Genomic DNA, 18856 nt, shown 5'->3' with positions numbered 1-18856 from the left:
GACTCAGAGATATCAAATCCAAGTGTCTCATCTAATCCACATATCCAGCGCTACAATAAAGCAGACGGGACTTGCCCTTTCGATTTGGAGAAATGTCCACAAATAGTTGATCTTTCAGGCAAAAAGGTTGGTCACCCCCCCAATGAAATTTAATGTAGAAGTAGAAGGAGAGATTCCAGACAGAATATTGGCAATAGAAGGACGTGCCCACGTATATTGACCTTTCGATTCCACACAGGCTGCTGACTGAGGTTATCAGCGAATTTGAAGAATCCTGCTGATAGGATGCAAGAACTTGCAGGTATTTAACACACGCACACACACAGTTCTTCATACATTAAAGAATAAAAAAAGAAGACTTAAATGAAGGAAAAAAATACAAAAGAGCTTATTGTAAAAATCACAAGCACGCTCGAACATTGAATTCAATTGCATTTTTTAATGTCGCTCATAAAATTACAGATCATCAGATCAAATGTTCAGATTGTAGTCCTAATTAAATATACTATTTTGGTCTTTTCAATGTATCCTCTTAAGGAGTGGACTGCATAAAAATGGTTTTGCATATTTTGGGGGAAAATGATAGGGAGGTTGGTCTTTTTTATTCTGATTGTTTTATAGCTTACAGTTTGCTTTTAGGCAGTTGGTAGTATACATTGTCAGATTGGAACACAAGGCACACTTGTTTGAAGCCTAAAGGCAAATATATTTTAGATCACAGATTTGTTCTGTGCTCAAAGACAAAAAAAAGGAATTTCACTGAAATCTGTAACTCAACATGAGAAAGCCTTTGGGACAAAATGGTCTCTTCAAAGCTATTTTTACAGCATCTTCAGGGTACTTTTCACATTTGAACTGCTCAGATATCCATTTCAAACTGTGCATCATCACCTTAAAACACAAACACAACAGTTTAGATTTGTGTCCCAGCCGTTCAAAATGTCATTCACATTTTGGGAAACATTTGCTTTTCAGCATATAAATTCACTGCAACCAAGAGCCAAACAATTGAAATAAAAACATTAACTACCGTGGTAACCACAGATGGTTGCATCCTACTGCACAAACCCAATTGTGACCTTTAAGTGTAATATTTTCATTTTACACATTTGTGCAAATCACAAAATTCTTTTATTTTGCAAATTTTCAGTTAACCTTTTAGGGTTAATTTTTTTCTAGACTTTTTTCACAGTTTGGCTGGGCCTTCAACTAGTACTCAAATGCAACTTGTTTTTTTCCTCAACTGTTATGTAAACAGGTCTTTATTTAGCCTGTTGTTTTCCATTTTACTATTGTTACTCTAACATATTTTTGTTCTTGGTTTTGGACAAAAATAAAAAAATTCCCTCCCAAAAAGGCAATTTATACTCCAGTGCCACTTGCATATTTTTCCTCCCTCGTCATTGTGTATTCTTTGGCTAGTTTGGATTATAGTCCAAAAAATACAGCACTCTTTTTAATCTTGACTCAAATTGATGACATCATTTACGTTCTGATGGATATATTATTACCTGTGGTGTTGCTAGGTGACACTCCGCTGCTGTTCAGCATTTCTCCATCACTGGCCTTGTTGTTGGTTCCTGCAGATGGAGGACTCGTCACACCAGGAATGTCTGGAAGACCACGTGGGGGGGTTTTGGCCAGAGGGGAACTGCGACGCCCCAGTAGGAACTTTCGATCATAGATGATCCTGGTCCCTTTAAAGAGGAAAAACAAATATGTATCATTACAAAACAGATAAAGATGCATTTCTAATGCACTGGACATTATCTGCTTGAGTTTTTATTTTTTTACTCATCCATCAAATTTCTATAGTACAGCTGCATCTTATCCCAGTTTGGAACGACAACTACTACAGTCACATTCATGACTTTTATTTTCCTGACTGAAAAATTTTCAACTTATTTTTTTCTACATCCGGTTCTCAAATGTGTGCTCGTCCCTTGACGAGTTCCGCGTCGAAAAAAACTTGTTTTTAACAAGTCCAAATACCATGACGTTCAAACCATTTGAAGTTTTTTTCTTCATTTCTAACTTTTTTTGCAATGAATAAGTTAGCTCTCTTCAAACTTAGCAAATTGTAGCATAGCTTTCGCAGTTTAGCATGTCCTTGCCAAACATTTGCCATCTGTAAAAAACACTCCACGAAGAACCTAAATGATGATGTTGGGGGGGAACAAAAATGTACGTACCACCGGGGGTAGTGCTGAAAGGAGTGCCCCCGGGAGTGGTGGAGTAATCTTGGGGCATGTGCTCGGCATCGTGGATGTCGACCCTCCTGCAGTTTGACGGGATGGTCGTCGCATTGCTCGTCTGGCAATCGGTGGACATGTTCTCCAAATATCACGTTTCAAGTGGGACTAAACAGCTAACTAACTAAACAATCTACTTTAACGCAAGTACACTAAAACAGTCGAGCGTCCACCACCACCACGCGGTGCGTCGGATCCGACTACTGTCGCGCAAACCGAATAAATACCTGATATCCTTAAGTGCAAAATATTGAAATGTCGATGAAAAATGTCACATTTCAGCAGGCACGCACGCAGAGACGCCTGTTCAGGTTCTTTGCTGCAAGGAGCTGAACACGTCCCTCCACTTAAACACGCACACAAGCAAAGCACAGGAGAGACAAACAAGCCAAGTTAAACATCGACAAGTGGCGTGCGAATACTGCCACCTGGCGGCCAACAGTCGATAATGCAATAGGCAAAGCGACGAAGTTAGCGGCAGCCATATTGGTGGGGGCGACATTCCCATCGAATCCAATGCAGGGACGTTTGAATGATGTCTATAAAAACAATATATGTTAAAAAGAAAGAAAAAAGAAGAATCCTTACAATTAAAAAATATGAAATCTCACTGAGGGTGTTGCTGTACATATGGTAAATTATGTCATGTATCTTAATAAAAAAAAACAAAAGCATAATTCATTTCTTTATTAATTATGTAAATGTTGAGCTGGTGTACAGAGAAGGTTGTCAACAGATGTTTTTGGATTTGATTGAATTGAAAATTTTCTATAAGTCGACTTCAAATTCATGTTTGATTCCCCATAATAATAATAATAATTTTAAAAAATGAATGCAAACAAAACAAGTTCAAATACCTGCAAGACCCTCATTCATCATCAGGTGCAGGCATTAACCAAAACTCAACAGTCTTTTTCTAGCTACATCTGTATGTTTGATGCTAAAAGTACATCCAGAACATAAAAAGAATCCCAGTTGACATGTAAGGGTGCATAGCATTCTAAGTAAATATATATATTCTCATATATATATTCATAATTTATATATATATATATATATATAGCCTTTGATGTTAAAAATGTTTTCTGTGCATGTGTGCATTTGCATTCCTTAGTATTGAGTAATATGCTATTGCGTTTATATCCATCCATTCTAAAAGGAAAATACAGTACATGTCTTCCCTAATTTTTGCAATGGAAGTATTTTTGCATGAATTGGTGCGTGGTGTCACTTCAGTCGTCTCTTCAGCAGTATTAAAGAGTCCTTCTGCGTGCACATGACAAGACTTCTGCACATTCAACGCATCACCATTTGGAAGCCTTTGAAAGATATACTGTACAGTATTGGGTAAGGCGTGGCAGGAGGGGATTGGGGGTGGGCTGTGTTGAGGGAAAAGACTGGTCACCGTTCAACCACCGGAGCCACCAAGATTCTATGTTGCGCCATCTATTCGACCCCCAGCCCCTACCCAACCCTGACATCAGTAGCAGCCCCTGCTTCCAAAAACAATTAGGAAGCCCTTATGAGCAAAACAAAATGGGGAGCTTAGCAAATCACTTCTTTTCTTTACCTCATTGATATATTGAAAAATACCAATTACAAAATATAGTCGTTGGATGTTTGGATGAAAAAAAATAGAACAACAAAAAGTGGCTCCATTCAAATAAATGTAACGTTTGCAATGGTGATGATCAACAGCAATTACGGTGTGCAGTATACATTATCTGCTATAGTAAAGAGTTAATACAACACACATCAATTACGGTATTACCAAGACTTTACATTCATCTGTGGCTACTAAAAAAGATCACGTGACCGATCCGTGTTTATTGCAACATTTTGAGAGACTAAAAACTGAGAGTGACAAAAACAACCAGATAAAAAATGGGCTCACGGGATATGACGAGTGGGATATTTACGTTTAGGTAAATCAATCTTTTAACATAGGAATTCTCTTAGACAACAAATAAAAGAAACACTGATCTGCATGGTGAGATTTTCCTTAAGCATAACTGTAATATAAAACAAACGGCTCTAAATATTATCTCCAAAGAGGCAAAGTGATCAATTGTGTAATTCTAATGTATTGACATCATTTCTGAATGGAGTAAAGCTACATCTAACAGATTGAAAGCATAACTGTGACCCCCTTCACAATCCTCTCTCCATGTTCTTTTGTCACTGCACTTATTGCTTCTTCTCAATAACTCGACACATTTGAGCGAGGGTGGGCTCACAGTATTGGGTCAGACTCCCTTCACAGTGATTGCTGGCCGACTCTGCTACACATCCATAAATGGCCAAGGAGACATACATGAGAGCTCAACACATCTGCGACGCTCACCATTGTAGTCTCGTGGATGAGGGTGACAGGACTGCTACATTGCTTGGGGTCATAATAGGATGGAAAATGAACTTAAAACAAAACAAAAATTTGGACGCAACTCATGCCTTATTGGGGAAGGTGCAACACGTCCAAACACGCCACAAACTACAACATGTCGAACTCTCTACATGTCAAGTCAGATAGGGGAAAGCACATGGAGAGCATGGGAAAAGGTAGGTCACATTTGTGTGTAGTTGTTCACATAACGATATGAACATAGTTTAGGGTTCAGATTGAATGGAAGAAGTGGGAGGAATACTAAAGCAGCCAAATAACAATGGAACAGTTTAGTGCATACAATAATATGTACAATACATATATATATATCTTAGGTGAAAGTTGTAGCACTATGTATTAAATTCCAATTTGTAGTGATGCTTTTTGTAGACGATGTTGTAGGTCATTCTCATGATTAACTAGAGGTGTTTTTGCTCCCATTTTATTGAAAGTGGTTTGAATACTTATTAGTTTCTAGAAAATGTCTCCCGAATACATAGTTCACATTGGAAGCCCACCTTTCCGCCCCCCACCCACACACCTTTGGGATTCATAGTTTTAAGACAGGCCATGCGGCGGCAGACGCTCATGCTGACATACACAACAGGAAGCATGTTTTGGGTGCTATTTTTTCATCAGTTTTGTTTTATAGGAAATCATGCTTCTAGTTTAGTGGTTGATTATTTGTCCTTATGTTTTTTTTGTTTTTATATTTTTTGGTATTTTTTTTTCTAAATAAAAAAAAATAAAGTTGATAACAAACCACAATTTTTCCTTCCAGTATGTGCGACAGCAGTGAATAGATTTCCTTTGTCTGCCTTTTTATGTTTGTCTGTGAGTGCTCTTCAGTTTGTGTCAACTGCTGATGGTCATGTGTCCATGTAGGAGGTTTTGGGGGACGGGCTCGACTCCTGCAGAGAACTCTGAGGAGAAAGGAAGACATGCGCAGTTAGGACATTTTCATTATTTTCATCCAACTGCAATAAAAATCACTTTTGATGATCCCTAAAGGCTTTCTGGCATGCAGGCTATGGTAGTTAAACCTTTGATTCAACCTTTACAATTGCTGGCCATGTCAATACTGTATAACGCTGCCTTGAAAATGTTTTGACATACGTATCTTAAAAGATATATTTTGCTTGAGTAAACAATTTGGTGATTGTCTCACCGCAGTCTCTCTTGGTGTGCATCGCTGTACTGTAATTGCCTAGGAATACCACAAAACGATGGCAAATCTCTAAATGAAGCTCATCAATTCACTTCAACAGTTCTTTGGCACCAAGATGCCATCATATGGTCTCAGCACATAATAAAAGTTAAGTGCAAATAATGGAGAATAGGCTTCTCCAAATATTGACAAATGGGTGGACGTTCGCCATAATATAATCTCATTAATTCCAATATTTGGCATGTATCAATCCTCCTGTTCTCTGAGCCATAACATTGGCAGAGGTTGTTTAAATTTTGGCTGTCATTTTCATGAAATATCAGCAATTTGAGGAAAGTCATGGCCCCACTGTTGGAAATGACTAGTAACACAAACATGCATGCACACACACACACTTTGACTTTGAGAGCAACCTTATTTCTTTTAATTTTTTATCTGTGCACACGAAACCTCTGTCTTAAAAAAACAAAAAAAGGCCCACCCTTGCTTTGCTACTACACGAACAATATAATTAAAGCAGAATACAATGATTTGGAAACCCATTTTCAACCCCATATGCATTGCAAAGAAAATATATTTAATTTTCTAACCAATCAATAGAATACTAATTAACATTGCAAATGATGTAAAATGATGTTATAGGTTAAAGTCATCCATACATTTTGCTGCACCTGCATCACATCGTTCGAGGATTAGTGGTGAAGTTAAAAAGGTACATTTAGTGGAATTTAATCCACATGAAGAGTGGATTAAATAGTCTCACCCAGCACACGTCATAACGAAGCGCACTGTGGGAGAATCCCGTACCTGCAAGAAAAGCAGCGCTCAGCCTGCCTCACTGCTTAACTCGTCGCAGGCTGGCACATTTCACTATTTGAGCACCTTTCTTCACAGTATCCACAGTATCGGGCTACAGTCGGAAGAAGAGATGGGATGGCGGGGGGCGGAACCAAAGGTGGGAGGGTATATTAGTGAAGGGGAACCAGAAAGGCAAGAGAAGAGGATGGAGAGAATCAAAAGTCAGAGGCCAAGAGAGAGGGAAACAACGTAGGGGAGAAGGAAATGATATATACACATAAATATAGAAACATTCAGGCAAGGATTGAAATGATGACTGGCATCGGAAAATAAGGGACGGTAAGAACCACGTACCCCAGATGGAGTGTAGAGATGAAGGGTGGAGTGACAGAGCAACACAGTCTCAGTTCAAGTACCACAGACTTTAATGAAGTCACATTCACCAATGATTTGTGATCATACAGGACAAACGTGAGGTAGGTGCAGTTTAGTGTTTGTTACAATAGCCGGCCGGGAACTTTAATAGAGCCAATGGTGACTTGTGAGCGTTAAAGCTGGAGTAATGACGGGGCCTGAGCACTTGGCTTTTGCTTTTGCATGCAAGTATTGCAGTGGAGCCTCCCAAGTTGAAGGATTGAAAAGTGCTATGATAGAGTTGGAGCAAAAATGTTGATGGAAATCAGGTTTCAAAAGTTAAATGAGACTTCATGTGGCAAAATGGAGAAGAATCCAACTCGGTGTACAGACTATTTAGTCCAGAGGATTTAGAGAAAAGATAAAGAAAAAAGTCAACTATACATTAGAAAAATGTTGTTTGCTCAAATAAAATATTTCCTGGTTTCAAACTTGGCAATCTTTTATATGTGTATTTCAAACAAGTCATTTAAATGACTATCCATAAAACTTCATCGATTTTAAAGAAACCATTTTAGGAAAGAAGAGCTCAACTGAAACAACAAAAAGTTGAGTTGGATAAAATAATTCCTGGGCCTCTTTAAAAGATCAACAAAATGATTCAATTTCTCAGCAAATGAGTTGCCAGAATCAAGCAGGTTACGTGCATGCATGTTCAAAATAAAGCAATATATTATTAGGTAAATGCAAAAAAATACAATAAATATTAATTGAACAAATGGAGAAAAGGGGATGAATGTATGCAAAAAAAAGAAAAAAAACTCGCTGGGACAGATTAAAAATGTGGAGTTGGCTGTGTTTGTTAATAACGTGTCATGTGGTAGATGAAAAGCTGGAATTCAAACAACATCGCAGAATGAATCGTGTTCAATTAAGGAGGCTCCACTCTAGTTGGTAGGTGGGTCATCACACTTCTTAAACCCACATCACACTTTTCTTCCCTAGCGCGTTACAACTATCTCCGTCATAGTGAAGCTCATGCAGGTTAAGCTACTTGGTGATCTTGATAAGATCCTGATTTAAGGAGCCCACTCAAGCCTCACCAAGACACGTGATGGCAATCAAAGCGCCACATCAGATGACCGCATCATCTGATTGGATTCAGTTCACGTGGGCTTACAGGGAGGGGAGCGGTGAAACGTGTGGCCGGAGATCAGAAGCCCACCTTGCTGCTTTCCCGCCCCAGGATGGCGTAGCTCATGAACTGCTCGGCGTCCACCTCCAGCTCGTTGGCGTCCTGCAGGGATCCGTCCCCGCTCACGTCCTGTACGCCGTCTTCGCCCTTTCCTCGGCGCACGACCTTTCGCACGATCTAAACGCACGGCGGTGGCATTATTAGAAATAGGGCATGGTTTTCCCCACACACTGTCCATCAGTTGATAGTAGCGGAAATTGCCCAGTAAAATATTTTGGACAGAATTAAAAAATAAAATAAAATAAAGGTCTTATGAGGGCCTGACCTTTTTAGTGACGATGTTTCCATGCTCGTCTGTAAACTGCTCCTCGCTGACCTGTTCCCCGGGAAGATCTTCAGCCTCATCACCCTGTGGGAAGATGATTAACTCTTTCACAGCCACTAGTGATGATGGACATCCCATCATGTTTTTTTTCATCCTTCTCCTGTCAATTTAAATAGGTTTCTCCCTCAGGACCAATTCATTTGAATTAATTAACGTTTGGCTAACTGCTTTCCCATTTCTAATGGATTGGACCTCTTTTGCAAACCATGACAACCAATGAGTTAACATTCAGGCAATGCAACTGTACTGGAAAGTGAGTTGTGTTTATTGACGCATCGTTTACCTTAAAATGTGAATTACAACCCTCCTGTTTGAATGTAGACGCTAGCCAAATATTGCATTTTGGGGTTCGTGCTGTCATTTAGGAAATATTGCTTCTCATTAAAACTAATGTCGGATTAAAAATAAATTAATTCAAAAACTGATTTAAGAAAATAGGAATGGAAATGATATTCAAATCTTTGGTCCAATAATACAGCCAACATTTCTTTCCGTTTGCATAATGTTCAAAGAAATTGAAACAGAAACAACAAAATATGCTGATTATTTTTCTTGTGACATACGAGGAAATCTTGTGTTAAAACAGACAGATAATTTATGATCTAACAAACCACAGGTATAAACCAATTCTATGCAACAAACATTTCCTGTCAAACAAACCACTTACAAAAAGGGTGTCAGACTCGGGTTGGTTCGTGGGCCGCTTTAACGTCAACTTGATTTCACGTGGGCCGGACCATTTTAGATATAAGAACTGGATTAAAAGCCTTCAATATTCAGTTTTTTATAGATCTAAAACAATGTTTATTTTAGCTTTTTTAAATATATTATATATTTAGATTTTACAAATTATTTTTGAACTAAAAACACAGAAAAATGGATTAAAAAATTACAATTATTGATTTAAAAGGGTGAAAATCAGGAAATTTAATATACATCTAAACTCTTCATTTTAATTTGATCCTAAAACAGAAAGTCGGCACTCATGATTTACTTTCCCGGGCCACACAAAATGATGCGGCGGGCCAGATTTGGCCCCGGGCCGCCACTTTGACACGTGACTTACAACAAGATCAACTAAAACTAAATCAGAAACTGTTATTTCAATGAACTAATGAGGACGGCCTTAACGCCGAAAAGTAAACAACTGCAAAGAAGAAAAAACGCCTCTCCAACACACCACCCACTCAAACAATCACCCTTTCCTTTTGTACCTTGAGGATGACCCTCCTGCGGACCACCCTTGTGGTGACATTCTCCTCCTCGTCGGCTACGCCCTCCCCCTCGCCGAGCTCGCGGTCGAGCCGCTTGTGTATGGAGGTGAGCAGCGAGCGCACCGAGCCACTGGCTATGTTCAGCACGTTCTGACAACTGATGACCAGGAAGGCCAGCAGCACCAAGCTGAAGAGGAGTTCGGTCACCAGGGCCCACATCGCCCCGCTTAGATCCACGCAGCCCCTCGGCGTTCACCCCGCAGAGTACTCGCCCAGCCTTTGGCACCCCCCCAACCCCAAAAAACAGCAATGCCAACAGCTGCGGCCCAAAGCCTGCTTTCACGTGTCACGCTTTTGTTCTTCGGTTGGTAAAATTCCATAAAGCAGGACGCTCAGGACGCTTTTCCTTCCCACTGCAGGACAGGGGCACCCAGACAAGCATTTTGGGAGCTGGGCAGGAAGGGGGGCGTCTATTCCCACCTCTCTGTGCCTATGACCATGTGATCGGTGGGCTTTAAATACCTCGAGATACTTCAGTGACACTGGGCAGCCGTCCTTCTTGTAGTCGTACAAATTACAGTACAAGCGCCATAAAATAGTATCCAAATTCACAGATAGTATAACAAAAGAGTATAAAAAGACATCCCTGTCACATGGAAATAAACACTTGGAAGCGAAGGGCAGCAGTGCTGCTTCGGAGGCAAATGTCTATTTGGGATTTCACAGTTTCACACTGGAGATTGTCCTTTACGGTGGGATGCCATGAAAGTCAAAACGTGGGAAGGTAGTGGGCGGGCGGTGTGTAATGTGAGTAGGACAGTGAGAATTCTTGCTATATTTGGCCCCGCTTGCTGTGTGTGCCCATCTTCGGCCTCAGATTGCGTATGTGTTTGCTTCACGTACAGTATATTTTGACACAGTGTGAGGAATCGGACGTTTCTGGGCAAGACTAAATAAAGAAGGACAGCTCTTGTTACATTTGTGTTAACATTTTCAGAGAAAAAGACATCTAAGAATAAAAGATGATACGTCACTTGAGATCCTTGGAGTTTTAGATCAATCTTTTCAGAAATAATTTGGGAGATATAATCTGCACCCACAAGATTTCACCGGGAAATTTATGTTGATATATTGACCAAACAGGATCACGAATTGCCCTTGTCCACATTTTACTAAAGGATACCTACACCAGAAAACATAGATGTAATTATCTTGTAAAAAACAACAAATGAACCAGAAAGGACTATAGATTGCAAAGTTCAAGGTATGGTCCAAAAATGATGGCATTTTACATGTTGTATTTATTCTTAGGAGGCGAGACTCACCTGTCCTTTGAAGCGCATATCATCCCAGGCCCTCAGCTCCGCCGGCCTGTGTTGGAAGCCCAAACCCTTGTCGAATGGCTGGGCACCCCGGAAGTGCCCTCGTAAAATTTCAGAGTTGCCGTGCACGTCTCTCGCCGGTTGGAGCAAAGCCTCCTGGGACATATGGGACTGATCTCCGTCCATCGAGTTGCAACATGATGATATCATCGTGTCGATGACCTGTCTAGTTTTGGGTTGGTTGGCCATCCACCCTGGGCTTGTCTGCTCCTGCATGTATGAAATGAACGAGCTGCCTCCATTTCCTCCATTAGATGACCTGGAAGAAAAGATGGAGGCTGTACATTTTGGAAACTAATTCTAAACAAAGAGTTCTTCATGAAATCTTCCTGCCCGTATTACAAATCTCTTTGGAAGATCTCAAGTACATGCATTAACAGTAATGTGGAGGAGGCTGTAGTCTTCACTATATTAGGATTCTCAGAGCTGTCATAAAACCCTGAATGACAAATAACAAGGAAAATGCCAGGCACAAGTCAGGATTTTTAATGACACCTCCTGCTAAACTAAAAATAGACAAAAGTAATGATGCTCATAAAAGATAGAAAGTGGAGGAGTGGGGATTTTTAGTGGTTGAACTTTAGCTATATCAAACACCAATTAAGTGACGAAATAATGGCCCAGTGGTTAGCGTGTCGGCCTCACAGTTCTGAGATCGAGAGTTCGATCCCTGGTCGGTCCTCACTGTGTGGAGTTTGCGTGTTCACCCTGGGGATGCGTGGGTTTTCTCCAGGTATTCTGGTTTCCTCCAACATCCCCATGCATTGGTTGAACGCTCTAAGTTACCATTGCTTATGTGAGTGTAAATGGCGGGCCAACATTTCAGGGTGTGTCCTTCCTCGTGCCCATAGTTGGCTAGGATTGGCTACAGAAACTTAAATGTTTAATTCTTCCTTTGGGGGGCTGCAAGAGTAAATAATTGAAAAGCACTAGGTCAAACTCACCGGTCGCCATTCCGATCTGCAACATAGGTGAGACCAGGTGACTCACTGAGTCGGGCATATACCCTTTGCTGTCCTGTAACAAGAGAAAGGCCTTCCTCTGAGCCCTCAGTCCCTGCTCCTCCTCCTCCTCCTCCTCCCCCTCGTCCTCCATTGCCACCAGTCGTGCTAGTGACAGCCGATAACTCCGAACTGGCCTCTGACCCCTGACCATTGTTCAGTCCGTTAAGATTGATACCAGCAATGGTGCCGCCGAGCGACGCCGGCGTGGCAGTGCTAAGCGAGTCGATGCCCATCTCCGAATCGTCTTCGGGTTCGATGGAGCCGCTCTGCGCGACACCCCCTCCGCTGGCCCGACTGGCCGGCCGCCCCAGACTTCCGAAGGGCAACCCGAGCAGGCCCTCGGAGTCGTCTGCGTGACTACACTCCAGGGAGGAATCCTCCATGGGCACTAGGGAGGGGGAATTACCGCAGGGCCACACCTGCACGTCAGCCATCTCCATGAGGGTGTCCTCCTCCGTGGTGGCAATGGGCGCACAGTCCAGGCTGGAGACCTCCTGCCAGTAGGGCTCAGCACCCAGAGGCGAGGGCAGGCTGTACTGCATGGAGGCCGGGGACAGAAGCTCATCCGGCGCCAGCCCATAACCTGGAGCGACACAGAGAAGCACGCTGACACCCGGCCCCCCCGCCTCGCTCCCCACCTCACAACCGCAGCACCGAGAGCCCGGGAGGGGGGAGTGTGCCCTGTCGGGAGGTGCAGAGGAGGCCCGAGGGAAAGTAGAAGTGAAGAAAGTATAGCAAGGAAGGAAGGAAGGAAGGAACAAGCCAAGTCAATCAGGTAAGAATTAAAGTCCCACTATCACGTTTTTTTTACACACTAAATGATTAAAGAGTCAATTTCAGATCTACTAAAAGTGTGCAATAGAAATAGATTTTTAGTAGCGGTTTGTCTCTGCATAGCTGAAACCGATGACATAGTCAAAGGCAAGTAATCCGGCAAAGTAGTCAATGGAGAACAGTAGCTGAGATTTTCGACCTAGAATAGAACCACTTTTGTGCATTTTTTGCTTTATTTTACAAAGAAAATGACTACGAGTTGTGGCTTAGTGCAGTCCAATCTATCAAATTCAGTAAACTATTCCCCAAGGTGATAGTGGGACTTTAGAGTGCAAAATGCTGAGCAAATAAGAGCAAGGACTTTAGAAGTTAGGGGAGAGGGGCAAGTGCTGACAGGTGCGAGGAAGGGGCAGTAGAAACAGCAGCAGACACATATGGACCAAGAAGGTTAGACTGAGGCCCACTTGAGACTGATGCTGCCCTGCTGGCTGCCACCTGCCGGGAAAGCGCACAAGTTACAAGCCCTCGTTACTGGAGCTGATTGGGCCATTCAACATGCCGCAATCAACCCACCACTCTCATCCACACACACGCACACACAGACACACACAATGTCGCCATCGTAATTCTGCATGCATTCAACTCCGCTCAGAGAAAAACAGGCAGGTTAATATTGTAGTAGTAATCAGGCTAGAGGACATGCTTTCAGGCAGTCTCATTCGCACACACGCAAACCCATTGTGGTCTCCAAACCGTCGGATCCAATTCAAATGAGCCAAACATTTAAACTTAGAACTAGGTTACGGAAGAGTTCCTGTTAAATCTGCTGTTCCAGATAATAGGCAGTGTTCAATGACATTATTGTGTGGAATGCTTGTGGACTCAGGTCACTCCCACATTTGTGATGAATATATACTGTACAAGAAAAGGCAGAGCTGTTATTTCAAAAGAAGCCATCTTTATCTCAAAATAAAGCTGGAACTGCTCTTGAAACAAAAGAGAAACTCAGTGACGAGCTGAGGCGCACGAGTTGGTATAAGCTAAGTAAACAGGCAGTAAAGTAGGAGATCGAGCAGACAGTGAAATAGGAGGAATGCACCCTTGCCCTGGTCACAAGCATGTGTTCATGCACAGTCGAAGGAGAGCAAGAGGACACCAAGTGTCAGCGTTTCATTCACTTCATGCTTGAGCACTGCTGAAAGTGCAGCAGACATCTGAGACAAACTGCGACCTTAACCACCTTGTGACCTACATGCTACACTGGCACTGGCACTCTAAAGTGCTGTACTACTAGGATCCCAGAGCCAAGTTTCTGTTGCTTATTAATTGCATTTGCTGTAAAATTGCAAAATTCATTTTCATTGGCCTCACACTATCGAATGTTTCGTGTTTATACAAATGATGTGATTACAAATACTAGAATGGGAATAAAATCACCTACTATGACTGGTGTTAATTTAATGTGAAGCTGGATTACAATAAAAATGGCTAAAAGTTAGGATGCACTTTCTGTTCTCTGAAGAAAAGGTCTTTGGGAAGCTTTTATGACTCCAATTATAGTCTATTTATTAGATACTAGACTTATGTAGTAGCATCCTGTTGTGATCTAGCTTTAATCATCACTGTGGCAACAATGCATTAATGATTCATAATTTTTTTTAAAAAACATTTGTTGATCTCAGCAGTCTGCGATGCAGCGTAATAAATTCCTGTGGTTATCTTGCTTCCTTTTTTAATGAAATGAATCAACACGTGGGGAAATAGATCCAAACAAGTGGTGTTGACAGGCTGATCAATAAATAAAATGAATTGGAATGGGAAAATAAAGCAGTGAAACTGGTGTGAAATTAACATTACTGTGCAAGTGTCTTAGCCAATCAATACCAATGTGTCATTGGAAGAAGGCCAAATACAACATTTAACAAGATTAGAAGTACTTGAAGGTACAGACAACAGTTTTTGTCTGTGTTCCAACAGAAAAAAATCTTGTTTGATAAACAAAAAAGACACATTCTAATGTGTAATAAATCAAAAAATAGAAGACAGAATTGTTCAGAAGTGGCTGCCCTTGGTTCGGGCAGACATTTATCAATGCCAGTAATGTTTTAGCCAATCAATTGCAGCTATCACAGATTTACTACCCTTGCCTGGGACATCAGAAATAGCCATTGTTCCATGCCCGTGTTCCAGACTATCACTTTTTATGTACGTGGTTATAACTGACTTGTCTTGCCAAAAATCTTTCAGTGCGGGATTTCAGAATGTACTGCAGATTTGAACATCTTCTGCAGAAATCAAAACAGTCAGCATAATAATAAGGGCGTGGTGCAGAATATGATATTTTTACATGTAATTTTCAGAGTAGAGAAACTGCATTTATTTGCCTGACTGAATGTTTCCATTTTTTAACAGCGGTCAGGTGTAAAATTCATAAAATGAGGGAATAATTGGTGTATAATGGTGTTTTATCCATTGAGACACCATTGGAACACACTAGTTCCTTTTCAAAAGGCCTCAGTGAAACAATAACTTAGGATAATTGTATCATTGGTGACAGAGCAAAGGTAATGATGGCCATTTCGCACAGTATTGTCAACATATAAAACAAAACAAAAAAACTGCACAATTATAGGAGGACACAAAGTGTACCAGGTCTTAATACAAACAAAATATGTTCTCGTTGACCCAACGAACATCCATCTATTTTACCATCGAGGCGGTGTGACCAACGTATTCAATACGACATTGATATAAATACTTTAAACCATTAAATGATTATTATTGTAAAAAATAATAATTATAATAAACCACAAAACCACAACATTCATTCATGAACACTGTTCATTGTAGACAGAAAAGGTTTGGAACCTTTTCGTTCTCCACACAAGACCACCGAAGACGGAAAGGAACCTTCATAGAAGACATGCCATGCAAAAATACCAGTGGCATGCATTCTTAGAGTTCTTATCTCAAACTAGTTGTACTGCTCTAATCCCACTACTGTATGTGTAAAATGCAGGAGGGGTTCATGCACCAGTAAAGGCAAGCAGGGCAAGAGAAGAGCACTGTGTGGGAAGAGAAAATAGAAAGAAGAGGGTGATGAACACGGACGCAAAGAAATGGAGCGAGTGAGGGTCACCTCCCCTCTCCCAGTGGGTGCAGAGTGCACGGCCTGGTGAATCATTCACAGAGCGGACACTATCAAACTCGGGGGTTTCCAGACTCTCAAAGGAAATAGTAAAGAAAACTAAAGAAAAATGCACAGAAACGTCGCAAGAAAATCAAAGAAATATATGGGTCAGAGGTCAACATGAGATCGGCATGAGGTCAGAGTTCGGAGAGGAGTGAGGAGGAGGAAGTGTAAGGCTGCAAATGACATGTCCACAGAAACAGAGAAGGACAGATTCACAGGAAATGACAAAAGGGCTCCCAAAATGACATTCGGTGCATCCACAGCATTAGTAGTTAAAAAAAAAACCAAAATATAACGTAAAATAGCCTTCATGCGCTTAACATAGGAAAGGTTTACAAAATGAAAAGAAAAATATTCTCTTAATTCAACTGTTTCAAAATTAATAGGAGAAATCTCATGTTGTTTTCTGGGAAAATCTAATATTTGACCTAAGTATAGTCTTGTTCCATTAGATCTTTATTAGATATTAAAATGATCTTTTTCCACTTTTATAATGTCACAACCTACCCAGTCTAATTTTCTCCAACGTCCCAATTTTTTTTTCAAAAGCTATATTTCACACCATGCTGGTGTATAATCAAGTATGATTATTCTCAAGGATGAATCATATTCTAAACTAAATGGTTCAGTTGGAGGCACTCATGGTAATCCTCCTGCTTTTAAGAACTTTCAAGTCAAAATTGTCACATCTCATCCCACTCTCTCCTGTTAGTAATAATTATAAAGAAAAGAATGGTATTATAAAATATACCTATTGGATTAAAAAAATACAAATAACACAACCAAGAAATGCCTTTGGGAGGGTGCAGGTAAGACCATAAAACAGGGGAGAAACATTCACATTTGATGTGATTGGAATAAGTTCTTCCTTTCTTTGGCCTTGGTTTCTATGCATGGCTACATCGCAATAACATTGCCTCCAGTTTTCACAGAATGGCCTCCTGGGCCTGTTGGCAACAGGCATGCGTGGCCAGTATTCCATGGATAAAAATGGAGACAATAAGATGTACGACATGTATGAATGAAACCAGCAAAAAAAGGAGTCAACACTTCTGTACTGACTCTTGTAAATTATGTTTGACGTATGATCTGATGTAGTACAACGATGTGCTTGCTGCTTTAAACGGCAAGCAGTATTCCAGCCAGTGGGTCAAGTGAAAAGTTGATATTTAAAAATAAAATTTAAATAACACAGGAAAAGAAGTTCTGTGAAGCTCATCTGCTTATGAGCATTTTTTTGAAAACGTATTTAAACTAAATCCTGACTTTCTAGTCAGCCACCCACCTTAATTAACCATATACAGTATCAATCATATACTGTATACTTCAACGTTTGTAAAAACAGCTTTCACGAATGCTGTCCAATTATAAACCTCAATAATCCCAAAAATATTATCAAATTATGACCATCCTTAGAGTGTTAGACAACCATGAACGTTGTCATGGAAGATTTACCGATCCAATTCCTGTATTTCTACGCATTAGACTGCAATAGCTCTGCTGTAGTGACTAGAAAAATGGGAGAATGTGTAGTATATAGCCAAGATACTACTAAAGTAGGAGTGTCCTGAGTCCAAGAGTATTAGTTGATTCCTGCAAAGGTCTAAATGCAGCATTCATATTCATCAGAAGTGGAATTCAGAGGATGTTAGGAAGGCAAGTAAGATGGTGCAGTCAATTTCGGTTTAGAGAGCTCACCATTGGTCATAGCAGGAGAGAGGTGTTCTCTTTCATTATGTCGTTTGCCGAGTTGGCGCGAACCTTGTCTGGGATCCTGTGCTGGTTGACCCTCTAGCAGAGTGACTATGTCCATGCGGTCGATGTTCTTCAGGGCCACGTACAAGGTTTCCACTGCAGTCAAAAAGAGGATTCTCAGTATAATCACAAGCGGGCGTGTTTGTGTTTGAAGGAGTCTCTACGGACTTTTTGCTCTCTTGCCCTCACGTGTCGCCCACAAGTTGAGTAGAGCAGAACTTTGATCCAGCAGGGAATTGGGATTCTCCACACGGATCTTATTGATGTCATCCACACTCAGCTGAAGCTCACGGGCCAACTCTAAAGAGAATGAAACAAAAAAAGGGCTTCAAAAGAGTACACTTGTTTTCCAGATCATCATATGAAAGGCGTGGACTTTCCAACTTGAAAAACAACGTGTATAACATTATAGATTTGACTTGCCAGCCCAGCTCAGTCCCAGTTGTTCTGCAATCACAGCCATTTTGAGCTCAGTTCTCTCCATGGCGCTCATTGATGCTAAAAGAGACGCAACAATACATTTACAATTACCGTATCTTCCAGACTATAAGTCGCACTGGTTTTCATAGTCTGGCTGGCCCTTTGAGAAATACTCAAGTGCGACTTATATATGGATTTTTTAAGGCTATAGTTATCTGAAAATCTGTTATGTGAACAGATGCCTATTTCTCCTGTTGTTTTCCATTTTATTATTGTTACTTTGATATATTTTTATCTTTGTTTCAAAAAACAAAAATGCCCTCGCAAAAATGTGGGACTTACAGAAATGAAAAGAAACAACCATTCATACCCATGGCAGGTTCATTCAGGGCACTGTATCTTTCTCTTAGAGCCAGCGGGGTCAAAGTTCTCCTGCGGTCTTCACTTCCAATAATCTACAAATCAAATACACAACAATGACTGAGGTATCTAAAGCAGGGGTGTCAATACTTTTTTTTTTCAACAATATTTTTATAATTTGCTGCCAGCCAATAAAACTGTACAGTGGGCCACAGGTGG

General features: G+C 40.9%; 2 protein-coding genes across 11 annotated transcripts in view; both read right to left on the bottom strand.

The window, feature by feature from the left end:
• Positions 1–419: 419 nt before the first annotated feature.
• On the bottom strand, positions 420–2675 carry LOC144074968 (eukaryotic translation initiation factor 4E-binding protein 2-like). The gene is made up of 3 exons (XM_077601683.1): positions 2193–2675; positions 1512–1697; positions 420–891 (listed from the first exon to the last, which is right to left on the bottom strand). The coding sequence occupies exons 1-3, from the start codon at positions 2329–2331 to the stop codon at positions 860–862; spliced, it is 357 nt and encodes a 118-aa protein (XP_077457809.1). The 5' UTR covers positions 2332–2675; the 3' UTR covers positions 420–859.
• Positions 2676–4503: 1828 nt separating this feature from the next.
• Positions 4504–18856, bottom strand: part of ank1a (ankyrin 1, erythrocytic a) — a 60275-nt gene continuing 45922 nt past the window's right edge. For 9 of the 10 annotated variants that reach the window (XM_077601580.1, XM_077601571.1, XM_077601578.1 and 6 more), the window contains 10 exons: positions 18648–18732; positions 18281–18355; positions 18026–18157; positions 17801–17953; positions 12076–12718; positions 11075–11390; positions 8476–8559; positions 8181–8327; positions 6611–6713; positions 4504–5558 (listed from right to left, as the gene is read on the bottom strand). In XM_077601580.1, coding sequence (XP_077457706.1) covers positions 6639–6713; positions 8181–8327; positions 8476–8559; positions 11075–11390; positions 12076–12718; positions 17801–17953; positions 18026–18157; positions 18281–18355; positions 18648–18732 — 1710 coding nt within the window. In that variant the 3' untranslated portion in view covers positions 4504–5558; positions 6611–6638. Of the gene's footprint in view, positions 5559–6610; positions 6714–8180; positions 8328–8475; positions 8560–9749; positions 10758–11074; positions 11391–12075; positions 12719–17800; positions 17954–18025; positions 18158–18280; positions 18356–18647; positions 18733–18856 lie in introns of those variants that run through there. The other variant, XM_077601576.1, reaches the window with a different exon arrangement.

This window comes from Stigmatopora argus, chromosome 5, assembly GCF_051989625.1.
Source record: "Stigmatopora argus isolate UIUO_Sarg chromosome 5, RoL_Sarg_1.0, whole genome shotgun sequence".
NCBI classification, from domain to species: Eukaryota; Metazoa; Chordata; class Actinopteri; order Syngnathiformes; family Syngnathidae; genus Stigmatopora; species Stigmatopora argus.
The sequence above is the reverse complement of the archived record's forward strand: the minus strand, read 5'-3'. Positions and strand labels throughout refer to the sequence as shown.

What these genes read in the sequence shown, in the direction of transcription:
- LOC144074968 (XM_077601683.1), bottom strand. Translation starts at nt 2,331, where the DNA reads ATGTCCACCGATTGCCAGACGAGCAATGCGACGACCATCCCGTCAAAC. An exon ending in TTTCAGCACTACCCCCGGTG is followed by an intron (nt 1,698 to 2,192) that starts GTACGTACATTT and finishes TCCTCTTTAAAG; the next exon opens with GGACCAGGATCATCTATGAT. An exon ending in GTCACCTAGCAACACCACAG is followed by an intron (nt 892 to 1,511) that starts GTAATAATATAT and finishes TTGTGTTTTAAG; the next exon opens with GTGATGATGCACAGTTTGAA.